Source organism: Giraffa tippelskirchi, chromosome 1 (assembly GCF_054371585.1).
Source record: "Giraffa tippelskirchi isolate mGirTip1 chromosome 1, T2T-mGirTip1v1.2.pri, whole genome shotgun sequence".
Taxonomy (NCBI): domain Eukaryota; kingdom Metazoa; phylum Chordata; class Mammalia; order Artiodactyla; family Giraffidae; genus Giraffa; species Giraffa tippelskirchi.
The window spans coordinates 205057711-205069815 of NC_137275.1; the positions used below are offsets into that span (position 1 = coordinate 205057711).

Consider the following 12105-nt stretch of genomic DNA (forward strand, 5'->3'; position numbering starts at 1 on the left):
AATCAGCATACACACATAGACCCAGCAATTTCGATGGAATGTAGGGCTGGGGTGGGGCCACTGCTGTGGTCTGAATATTCGTGTGCCCCTAAAATTCACGTGGAAACCCTAGCCCCCAGTGTGCTACTTTGGTGCAGCTGTGGGGTGGCCTCTGCCAGGACCGCTCCCTCCCTCCAGGTGCTGAATGCTCGCCACACACACAACCCCATGCAGCTCCCAAGCTGAAAACAACGTGATGCTCCAGCCTCAGGGGTAAGCATGGTGCTTGGGCTCCGTCATGGCAACTAATAAGCATGTTTATCAGCAGGAACTTATCTACACTTTTTAACAAGTCTGGTTGTGGTTAACACACACACACACGCAAACACGCGTGCATATGTGTGCACCCACCCACCAGGATGTTACACCTACAAGAGATGCCCATCCTGCCCCCCAAAATGTGATTTGAATTACTATAATCTGATCTTAAATGATTTCATCACAAAAAAAACAGTGGTAACCATTGTTGTTGCTGTTCAGTCATTCAGTTATGTCTGAATCTTTGCGATCAGATGGACTGCAGAACACCAGGTTTCCCTGTCTTTCACCATCTCCCAGAGTTTGCTCAAACTCATGTTCACTGAGTAAGTGATGCCATCCAACCATCTTATCCTCTGTTGCCCCCATCTCCTCTTGCCTTCAATCTTTTCCAGCATCACGGTCTTTTCCAATGAGTCTGCTCTTCGCATCAGATGGCCAAAGTATTGGAGCTTCAGCTTCAGCATCAGTCCTTCCAATGAATATTCAGAGATGAGTTCCTTTAAGATTGACTGGTTTGATCTCCTTGCAGTCCAAGGGACTCTCAAGAGTCTTCTCCAGCATCACAGTTCAAAAGCATTAATTCTTCTGTGCTCAGCCTTCTTTATGGCCCAACTCTCACATCCGTAAATGACTACTGGAAAAATCACAGCTTTGACTAGATGGACCTTTGTCGGCAAAGTGATGTCTCTGCTTCTCAGCCTTTGGATAAGATCAAGTGGTAACCATGTGATATGATAAAGAGAGTAGCTAACTCTATGGTACTGGGGAAAACACCAAAATTAAGTGAAATATGCCATCTTTTGTTTCGAGAAGAAAACTGCACTTTTATGCTTTATTTCTGGGGCAAATAATGACCAGGTTAGCTTCATCAAATACATCTTTAGTCAACCCATGGGGAACTTGACTGATGAGGGGGAGAGCACATCAAGGTAACTGTGCCATGGAGTTCTCTGGCCCTGATATAATTAAGCCAATGACACAGCCTCACCCTCTTGGATTCAACTCTCACATCCCAGGTTACCTGAGCAGCCCAGCAGCCTTCTTCACTTCGCCCAGCATTGTTCCACAGAGGGCCTCCTTAGGGGATGTGGGGGTTCCTGGGTCCTACAAGGGACAGCTTTGCTCCAGATTCCCAGCGAGGGACCCAGTGAGTCAAGTGGGTTGGCAGATGGGAACTGGGCTAGAGGTGGGTGCCTGGTATTTCACGATTCCAATCATGTGGATCAGATCACGGCTGGCCACCTCCAGCTGGCAGGCACTGCACACATCCCTCCTGTTATCAGCAAAGATACACACAACTGTATATAAAATAGATAACCAACAAGGACCTACTGAACAGCACAGGGAATTCTACTCAATATCTTATAATAACCTATAAGGGAAAAGAATGTTAAAAAAAGAATATATATATTTGTATATATCATATGTATGTATAAATGAATCACTTTGTTGTACACCTGAAACTAACGCAACATTGTAACTCAACTACATTTCAATAGAAATTTAAAAAATGAAAGATTGTGTGTGAACTTTTGTCTACCTGGATTGATCAGCATCTTTTAGAAGATAGGGAGATTTGATCTTGAAGATACGAGTATGCAGCCTTGAAATTTTTTCTTTCTAAGATATGATGCTACTAAAAGTACATGTTAGAAAAGAAAGAGAAGAAAAATTCCCAAGAAGACCTGTAATTAAAAACTATCCCTTTTGAAAAACAAAACAAAGTGTTTGAGAATGGTATTTCTCGAGTGCTTCACTTTCCTCAGAAGGGCACTTGGTTTGCTGGGAGAAAGAAGGAAATCACAGGGCTCCAGGTGCAAATAGGTGTGTTTATTAAAGCAAACAGACTGTGCAAACTTTAGTAATAAATATAGTCATGAGAGCGTATCATTAAAATAAAGACATCTCTTTTGAACCTCCCCTCCCATTCCCCTCCCCATCCCACCCCTCTAGGTTGAAACAGAGTCCCCGTTTGAGTTTCCTGAGCCATACAGCAAATTCCCATTGGCCATCTATTTTACATATGGTAATGTAAGTTTCCATGGGAGGGAGGTTCAAAAGGGAAGGGATATATTTATACCTGTGGCTGATTCATGTTGAAGTTTGACAGAAAACAAGAAAATTTTGTAAAGCAATGATCCTTCAATTAAAAAAAAATAAAAGGAAAATAAAATAAAGACATCTCCAGAAAAATATATCCATAAATATGCCATTTTACCTGAAGAGCTTGTATAAATACATGTTGTACATAGATTTCCAATAGCTCATTGTGAACACACTTAAGCTTATGTGGAGAAAGCTATGCTAAGAATAATAAAAATAACTACCAACAAAGCTTGAGGGAGGGCATTCCCTGAGCAACATTTTCTTTCCATCACAGATGAGTGCTTCTGCTCTGAAAGAAACCACCAACACAGAGAAACAGAATGCTCTTCTTCTCCTGCCGGGTTGAGGCTGTAGCAACAGGAGTGACTGCACACCTCTCCAGGCCCCCCGGAGACCCGCCCCCCAGCTCAACCGGAGAAATTCTGGAAGATGTCGGCTGCCTCCACCCAGTTCTGGAAGCAGGCCAGCCCCAGCTCCCGGATCTGCTTCCGCCCTTTGTCGGTGATGACCTCCCCGCTGGGCTTCAGGATCACAAGCCTGGGGATGGCCGTGATGTGGTACCTGGTCCTCAGCTCGCTGTGGGAGAGAAGAGGGTGGCCGAGGGTCAGCGTGGGCTGGGCCAGGCCGCTGCAGGTCTGCAGGGCCCGGCCCCTCCCCAGAGCCAGCTAAGCCCTGGCACCCAGCCTGCCCGGCGAGCCCTCCCACTGGGCTGAGGATTCCTGTGGGCTCTCCTTGCTGCTAGCTGGTTCTCAGCCAGTGCTGCCCCAGAGGGGCATCCGGTGATAGGACTGTTCTGCCTCTGTGCTGCCCAGTGTCATAGCCATGGTCACCGGTGATGACTGAACACTTGAAATCTGGCTGGTGAGCCTGAGGAACTGAATTTTTGATTTTAGTTCATTCTATTTGTTTGTTTATGTATTTTTTGGCTGTGCCAAGCAGCTTGCAGGATCTTAGTTCCCCAATCAGGGATTGAACCCAGCCATGCAAGTAAGAGCACCAAGTCATAACCACTAGACTGCCAGGGAATTCCCTATTTCAGTCTATTTTAAATTTAAGTAGCTACATGTGGCTAGTGGCTGCCGAATAGCACAGTGCAATTTTAAACCCACAAGTAACCCAATAAATTTGGATCCTTCCTACATCTCAAGAGGTTTAAATACATCAGGTACCTATAATGGCAAAAGTTAAAATTCCATAAGTTTTAGACAAATGCAAAGGCTTACTAGACTTTCTACCCTATAAATTCAAGAATATGTTGATTAACATTATGGGTGAAACATTTTACCGGTCACATGTAATAACCCCTTGTGTGACCATTTTACAAAATTATTTGTATTCACTTAGGGAAAGAAGCATCTGCCTTCTTAGTTTTACAAATCTCCCCATAACCTTCACAGGGATTATTGCCCTCAAGACAAGACAGCTGGGTGCAAATCCCGTCCTGTTACCAGCTTGCCAGGGCCTCAGGTTGGCAGTAATCTGATTTCCCTTATCTGTCGCCCTCAGGGTTGTGAACCTGAGAGGAAGAAGAAATGTATTTGAGACCCTCCTGTTACCAAACCTCCCCTGTGACACCTCCATCAGGTTCTTCCTGCTGCTTTCTGGTATCCTGCTCCAAGACAAATCTTAATTCAAACTGGAGAAAAACAAAACAAAACAGTATCTACACCCAATAGAGAAAACATGCCTTGCTTTCAGGCATCTAGAAATGGTGACAAAACCAGCCATGTTGTTGGTCATAAAGGGATCTTAATAAGTTTCAAATAATCAGTGCAGATCGCTTAATCAGACCATAACATAATGGAACTGGAAACCAACAAGCAATAATTTTTGGAATGAGTTAAAAACTAAATAACCATATGTTATCTATGAAATTGTAAAGCAGACTTACAAAATAAGTAGAATGGGGCAATATGGAACATACTATGGGTCCCAAGTGGAGAAGGCAATGGCACCCCACTCCAGTACTCTTGCCTGGAAAATCCCATGGATGGAGGAGCCTGGTAGGCTGCAGTCCATGGGGTTGCTAGGAGTCGGACATGACTGAGCGACTTCACTTTCACTTTTCACTTTAATGCATTGGAGAAGGAAATGGCAACCCACTCCAGTGTTCTTGCCTGGAGAATCCCAGGGACGGGGGAGCCTGGTGGGCTGCCGTCTATGGGGTCGCACAGAGTCGGACACGACTGAAGCGACTTAGCAGCAGCAGCAGCATGGGTCCCAAGCTATAGGTACAATTAGACACAGAGAGTTATCTTACACATTCTCGTCCAAAACTAAAAGGCCTCTATATAGATGAGTCCTTCATTTAATTCAAGAAACTAGAAAAACAATGATGAGGCAATTACAGAGAAAGTAGAAAGAAGGCAAAAGAAGACAGAGGACAGAAATCACTGGACTAGGAAATGAATCCACATGGGGTGAGCAACAAAACAAAACTTGGTTCTTAGACTAAAAAACAGAAAAGCTCTATCAAGATTGAGAAGGAAAAAGGGACAACACGGGGACATCACGAGTCAAGCAGGCCTTCGAGCAGTAAGGAGGAGGTCTGAAGACATTTCATTGCTCCAGCTTCTCTTCAAAGGATCACCCAGTGTGGACCCTACATCCCCACCCTGGCAGCCTCTGCCTGGTGACAGGTGTTACCCTGGAACCATGAAGTCATCTCTGTCTCCTCTGGGAGCTGTGTCCAGAGAGAGTAGACCAAGTCTCAGAAAGGAAAGAGCCTTGTTGCTGGGCAGAATGAAGTGATAACTCAGCATTTTAACCATTTCAGTGAAATGAGAGAGCCCATTCCCTCCTCACCCTGCATGCAATTGCAGCACTGGCTCCCTCCCTTCATCTAAAGCAGTGCATCCTTATCCCTGGCACAACTGCTTCTGGGTTGCCATGGCAACTTCTGGCTCCAGTCTCTTTCCATCTTAGCCACTGGTAGCCAGGCTGTTACCGAGCAAATCTCTCTACTTGCTTCAAGCATCCATCAAACAAGTGCCCTGCAAGTGCCAAGCCCTGAACAATGTCTAGTTCAACCTCAGGGACTACAGAAACCACCCCCCACCCCCACCATCACCAGACACACACTCCGACAGCAGGAGTGGCGCTGGCTCGAGCTATGGAGGGCATAAGCCTCAGGGCCAGACATGCTCCCGGTGTCCCCAGGGACACAAAGGAAGACCTACTAGGAAGAGAAGTGGGAGGCTCCAGGGTTGGAGGATGCAGCATGTGTAAGACCTTCGGAGGTGGGAAAGTGTGTGAAGTATTCTGGCATATTAGTTGTCAAGTCTGACCAGAACACAGATGTAAAGGAGGTAACAAGAAATAAAATGAGTGAGGGTCAAATACTGGAGGGGGATGTGTGAGACACGGACTGAGTGGGTCTCGCATGCCTGGCAGCATGCAACAGAAATTCCTGCTGGCAAAGTCAGGGATTTTTCTTTATTCCTTACTTGGTTCTTTGGCTCATAACAAAGGGAGGGAAGGCGGAACAGAATCCGTCTTCAATGCCGCCCCCTTTCTCAGACCTCTCGCCCAGCTGCACACACAGGCATCAGGGCAGGCCCTGAGAGCCCACCCTGGGCCCCCACTGCCCCTGGCTATAGGGACCTCACTAGATATTTGCCTCTCTAGGCAGAAGGGTGGCGCTAGGGGTCGGGTCTTGTGTGCACTCTTCACTGGACAGCCAAGAACTGAGCGACCTTGAGGTGAGTGTCTCTAGAAAGTTTCTTCCTGCAGTTGCATCTGCAGCATCACCACCTCCAGCCATGCCCAGGGTAAGCTTAGCGGGGCGGAGTGCCTCTGTGGTGAGCTACCACCTCCTGAACCTAAGGCAGACTTTCTCAAGTGGTGCTAGTGGTAAAGAACTGATCTGCAAATGTAGAAGAGGTAAAAGACATGGTTTCAATCCCTGGATTGGGAAGATCCCCTGGAGAAGGGAATGGCTACCCACTCCAGTATTCTTGCCTGGGAGAATCCCCTGGACAGAGAGGAGCCTGGCAGGCTATAGTGTCGCAAAGAGTCACATACTAACTGAAGCAACTTAGCATGCATGCACGCATGTGCCTCAGGCAGGTCATCAGAAAACCAGAGGACAGCAGATGACACGTGTGGACCACTGAAAAAAGGCAGCCCGGGTCCCTCACCTTCTCACGGCACCAAGAAGAATGCCATGCTCTGCACATATTGAGAACTTCTCAAAAGGCCTCCTGGAGGCTTCCTACATTCTTCTCTTCGGTGGAAGTTACTTCCATTTTTGCTCACAGTCTGATTTCAAAATGCAGGCTGGGATAAGCAAAATTTAGGGTTTAGCTCCAAGAATTTCCCACAGAATACCACATTTCCTAACTTATAAATGGCAATGACAGGATTAACAAAGTTCAATCTGGGAAGGGGAGGCCCTGGGAACTAACTTCTCCCCAAACTGCTGCCTCCCACCCTCCCATCCCGGATCAGATTCCTCCTAGGTGAGGCTGGCAGCCGGAGATGGCCAGGGCCTAGTGCAGCCCCATGCCAGGCCCTAAACAGCTCAGCACCTTCAGTGGATCAAATGGGCCTTGACCAGTTAATCCAGGAAGCAGAGAGCATGCTGTAAGCCCCCACCAACCCCACCCTTATCCCCACCCCCAGCAAGGCTGTGCTGAGGCTCAGTGTCCCATGGGAGAGGAAGCTGGAGCAGAAAGGACTGGCTCCAGAGCCAGGGGCACCCATCTCTGCACTTCAATAGCACATCTGTGAAATGGGCAACACGGAAAGTGCTGCTACACAACCAGCTGGCATAGCTCTGAATTCATGCATCAGTGCAGTTCTCATCCATCACGTGCCACGTCATTATACTCAGCAATTGAATACCTTGCCTACAGTCACCCCACAAATAGATCCCACAGCTGGACTCTGCCCAGGGCCTGAGCTCTAGGCTTGATTACTAACACTGTCACATTCAAAACTAAGTGTATTCTTTCAAAAGCGGTGTGTAACTTGAACACTAAGCAAATCAAAACTCCTTTTACAACCACCACTAGATGTGATGCTATAGGAACTTTCAACCAAGTAAATCATGGTCATTTGGATGTATCATGGATGACTTTTCCTAGCCCTGTCTTGAGTGAGGCCTTGGGAAGCAGGTAACCTCCCTTGAAGGGCCTGGGCCTCACCTCTTGCTTGGCATCAGCAAAAGTATGTGCTGGGGGAAAATTACTCCTCCAGGGAACTTTCCAAAGTTAGCTTTCGTATTTAAGTGTCCAGAAGGAAAACCATTTCAGAATAATTAACTTGGGGGAACACACAACTGAATACTAATTCCCAGAAAAATGTACCACATGGTGCTATAAAAAAAAAAAAAATCCAGACATTCACCTCCATATCTGTTAAGGGGATGGTGGGGTAATGCACTTGGTGAAGAACAATTAACCTCAGTCTGGATTCTTACACCACATGTGACCCCAACATGCCAGACAATCGGTGCCTGTGCCCCACTTCCCTCTTTGAATCCTCCACAAAGTCCTCCCATGTCCTCTTTCTTCCCTAACACACCCCCCACCTTCTCCCTCCTCCCCTCCATAGATCTCATGACCACAGGCAACAGAACAGCAGGGTTGGGACTTCCCTGGTGGTACAGTGGTTAAGATTCTGAGCTTCTAGTGTGGGGGCTGTGGGCTCAATCCATGGTTGGGAAACCAAGATTCCACATGGTACACAGAATGGCAAAAAAAAAAAAATTAAATTAAATTAAAAAAAAATAGAGCCCTAGGGTCAATCTCTAGTTTGTTCACAAATTCTGAAATCCATGCCACATGTTTTTCTAAAAGCGAGGGTGGGGCAAGATCCCTTCAGAGAGCATGGATTTTTGTCACCTCTGACATCTGTCTCAGCAGTCCAGGAAGCTGCTTCTTCTTACAGGTATAGGAGCAGGAGTCACCTTTATGAAATTTCAATCACTGCCAATAAAACTGAAATTGCAACGTGGCTTGCAGTAGGTTCCTCCAGGACTTGAGTTCTGATCCTTCTCCCCAGCACCTGGTACCCAGGCCCACGCTCTTGGGACAGGGTAGTCCACCCATAGTCTCCAGTTCTGACCTGAGCATCCATTCTGGATCTCCCTCTCCTACTCTCCAGATAACGGCGTCTTCCCTGTGCAGTGCCGGTGTGCTCAATACTGTGACCGAATCTTTGAGGACCCTACGGCCTGTAGCCCGCCACGCTCCTCTGTCCATGGGATTCTCCAGGCAAGAATACTGGAGTGTGTTGCCATTTCCTCCTCCGGGGGATCGTCCCGACGCAGAGATGGAACCCGCGGCGATTGTGTCTCCTGCATTGGCAGGCAGATTCTTTACAGCTGGGAAGTCCTCCCTGCACAGTAGGGCGCAGCACCTCAGGGCTGTGATTACTCAAGTGGGCTCCCTGCCGCAGAATAATCCTCACCAGAACTTATACATTCAGATTCCCAGAGCCTCAGACCCACTGAGCCAAAGACGAGGGTGGACCAAGGTCCGCGCCCACCGAGTTCCCCGTCACCCAACGCTAGAGCCTCCCTGGGAAGCCAAAGCAAAGAGGCTCAAACACGACCGGGTGGGGATGAAGGCTGTCAAAGAAGTCCTGAGAGTTGGGAGAAGCCTGGGGATGAGGGATTGGGGCGGGGGGTGGGGTGGGAGCTCCTAGCACCTCCCATACACACGGTCTCCACTCACTGCCGGTAGGGGTCGTGGAAGGGCAGCGCCAACCAGGCGCCGTGCAGCTCCCGCATGAATTCCAGCATTTCCTGCGCGCTGCCGTCGGCGGACACGAAGACCACCTCGAAGGGCGCGGGCGGCCGCGCCTCGTCCACGAGCTCCTCGTAGAAGTCGCAGAGCAGCGGCGTGAAGTCGCGGCTGGGCGCGCACCGGCCCGCGGCGAAGTATAGCGCCACCACCTTGTTCTGCAGCGCCGCCTCGGCCTCCACCCACGCGCCGTCGCAGGTCACCAGGCGCCGCCCGCCCAGCACGTCCACCATGGCCGGGCGCTGGGACACCTGCGGGGGAGGACACCTGCGGCAGAAGGACACCCGAGGGGAGAGGCGGGGCGGTGAGCGCGGGGCACGGATACTAGCGGAGGAGCGGACGAGGGTGAATGAACGCAGGTGGCTGGTCCTTTGCAGGCGAACTGTCACCTGCGGGCGGGCAGCGATGTCTGGTTCCCTTAGCACCGCCGGGCGCCCGGACCTCGGCACCAGCCGGAGCCTCAGCCTCCGGCTGGAGCAGGAGCGTCCGCGCTGGGGTGAGGGGAAACACTCACAGACACCCGAGACCCCAGGTGTAGCGGCCGTAGCACTAACAAGCACAGCACCGGCCTCCAGGGAATTGAGCCGCCCCGCCCCTGCCCCGCCCCCTCCTGCCTCGGCACCCCGCCCCACACCTTCCTCCGCGACCCTCTGCACGTCCTACCTACCTGCGCAGCTCTCTGTCCTGCGCCGCTCGCCGCCTCCGCGCTCCTGGGCGACGCACTCTTCTCCGCCACCCTCGCATGCCCTCCCTCTCCGCACCCTCCCCTGGGCCCCGCCCGCCGCGCCCTCGCCCTAAGTCCCCGGGGCGCTCGCCCCACTTGGCGCTCAGTCCCTCCCCACCTGCCCCAGGGGTCCCACCAGCGAGAAAAGGTAAGAGCGGTTCGATCTGTAGGGGCAGGGACCCGGCGTTGGGGAGACCTGAGCCCTGTTCTTTCTCGGGGTTTGCCCCGAAGTACTGCGCCCTGGCAGAGAGGGTCCCTGCAAGAAATTAGGGGCGGTTCTTAAAGAATGTTTTATTCGGAGAACCAGAGAATTACTGTGCCCGGCACTGGGATTCAGCAGCGAGCAAAACAGTTTCAACTTCCTGCCCGGGATGGCTGAGGCATTGGCGCGGGGCTCATTTTAAAAGATTTAGCTCCAAAAAAAAAAAAAGTCCAGTGGTCAAGTATTCTGATGTTAATGCAAAAAAGTTTCTAATGAGCAAAACATCAAACATGTAAGGACAGGATCCCACCCTGCCGTTGGACGCCGACCGAGCTCCTCTCGCCCTGAGTCCCGACTCGCGCCTTGCCTCGCGGTGCTTATGTTCCCGGGGGACAAGAGGGAAAAAAAACAACAACAAAAAAAAAAACAAGGTGAATGAGGAAAACACAGACCCTTGCGATGGTGCGAGAAGGGAAAGGAAGCGCGGATGGTGAAGGCGGGGTCGCAGATGAACTTCCTCCAGCCACCTGCTGTCCCCTCGGCTTCCCAGGGAAATGGGACGAAAATGCGCGGACAGTTTTCAGTCCTAGCTCCACCTCCTCGGTTGACTGTGTACGTGCGCTTGGCAGAGCCAGGGCTAAGGGAAATTCTGTCCGAGGGTTAATGCTGTTCCCTGAAGCGTGCTGCCAAAGCCCTGATTCACTGTGCTCTTGGAAGAAGGGGGGATTTATAGGCTAAATGGAAGGGAGGAAAAGATTGAGAGGAATTACAAGCACTATAAATCTTGCATGTACAGGTCCCTGACATTTTTAAAACTCAGAACTAAAATGAATGTAGCGAAACTAAATATCGCGAAGACGGTATTTTCATCTGTTTGGCTTTTCTTCGTTTACCACCATAGTGCGGAAAGTAGGGAACATTCCTTTTAGTGATGATGCCGCCTGCCCACCGACAAATTCCCGATTTTTGGTATAAGTACTATGTGCCCTCCGAGTGCTGGGGGAGGGGTAGATGTCCCTTCCTGGGAGCACACCCCACTCAGTTACCATGGTGAAAGGGGCACAGCCCTCCAGGGTAGAGAAATCCTGGGGAGAACAGCAAGCCAGCACCTCTCCGCACCTAGGGACCCTCCTCCTGTGGCTTCTCTGAGTGAGTGTGTGTGTGTGTGTGTGTGTGTGTGTGTGTAAGCCGGGGACCCCGCCTCCTGTGGCTGCTCTGAGTGAGAGTGTGTGTGTGTGTGTGTGTGTGTGTGTGTGTGTGTGTAAGCCGGGGACCCCGCCCTCAAGAACCCCCTCAAGAGGAACATAGGCACAGCTCAGCTCTCTTCCAGCTCTGCATCTCCTGGGTGTTCTCAGTCTGCGAAGGGACTTTCCCAAGGCCCTTCCTGACCCATGATCCTGTGTCATTTGCTTCTGACCTATCGCACTGGCTGGTCCTCAAGGTGGGAGAGGGCTGCAGATGCTACGAGAGGAAGCCCAGGACCCTCTCCTTGCCTCTTCTGGAACGAAGTCTCCTACCCGCTTTCCTCCACTGAGCACAAGAACAACCATAAATAGAGTCCTGGAAACAGGATAAGGTGACTAACCCCAGCTGGGACATGCAGCATCCGTTCATACCTGACTTCCTTCCAGGGCATCAAAGGGTGGCTGGATTGCTTTCCTCTGCTAACCAGCTTTATGTATCCTGGATAATCTCAGCGGAACTGAGCAACATTCTTACTCCTGATGCTTGAGAGCAGCTCTATGAGGGTGTCCTCACACCCGCCTCCCTCCCTTGCCCCCTCTCCCAGACCCCTGCCATTACTCTAAAAATAGTTTACTGTTCACATACTCTACCTTATTACCCATTTCCCACCTGAATTTAACGGCAACCTTTTCTGCATTGTCTCCTGTCCGATAACTTCGGTTCTGTTAAAGGCTTTCCTTGATCAAACTTTAGACAGGCTCCTCTGAACCCTCTTCTCCACTAGGCCTTGTCCTCAGGATAAGTCTAGAGTAAGATAGTCAAATAGCTAGTTTAAAAAT

The 12105-nt window shown here is 50.1% G+C and overlaps 1 protein-coding gene across 6 annotated transcripts; it reads right to left on the reverse strand.

Moving 5' to 3' along the window:
* Positions 1 to 2109: 2109 nt before the first annotated feature.
* NXNL2 (nucleoredoxin like 2) lies at positions 2110 to 10683 on the reverse strand. 6 transcript variants are annotated; one of them, XM_081572474.1, is made up of 4 exons: positions 10534 to 10630; positions 9087 to 9422; positions 8476 to 8748; positions 2110 to 2982 (listed from the first exon to the last, which is right to left on the reverse strand). In XM_081572474.1, the coding sequence occupies exons 2-4, from the start codon at positions 9386 to 9388 to the stop codon at positions 2814 to 2816; spliced, it is 744 nt and encodes a 247-aa protein (XP_081428600.1). In that variant the 5' UTR covers positions 9389 to 9422; positions 10534 to 10630; the 3' UTR covers positions 2110 to 2813. The 6 variants fall into 6 exon arrangements, with proteins under 6 accessions (XP_081428600.1, XP_081428594.1, XP_081428619.1 ...); XM_081572468.1 differs by lacking the exon at positions 10534 to 10630 and adding an exon at positions 9823 to 9899; XM_081572493.1 differs by lacking the exon at positions 8476 to 8748 and having other exon boundaries at positions 10534 to 10683.
* Positions 10684 to 12105: the final 1422 nt, after the last annotated feature.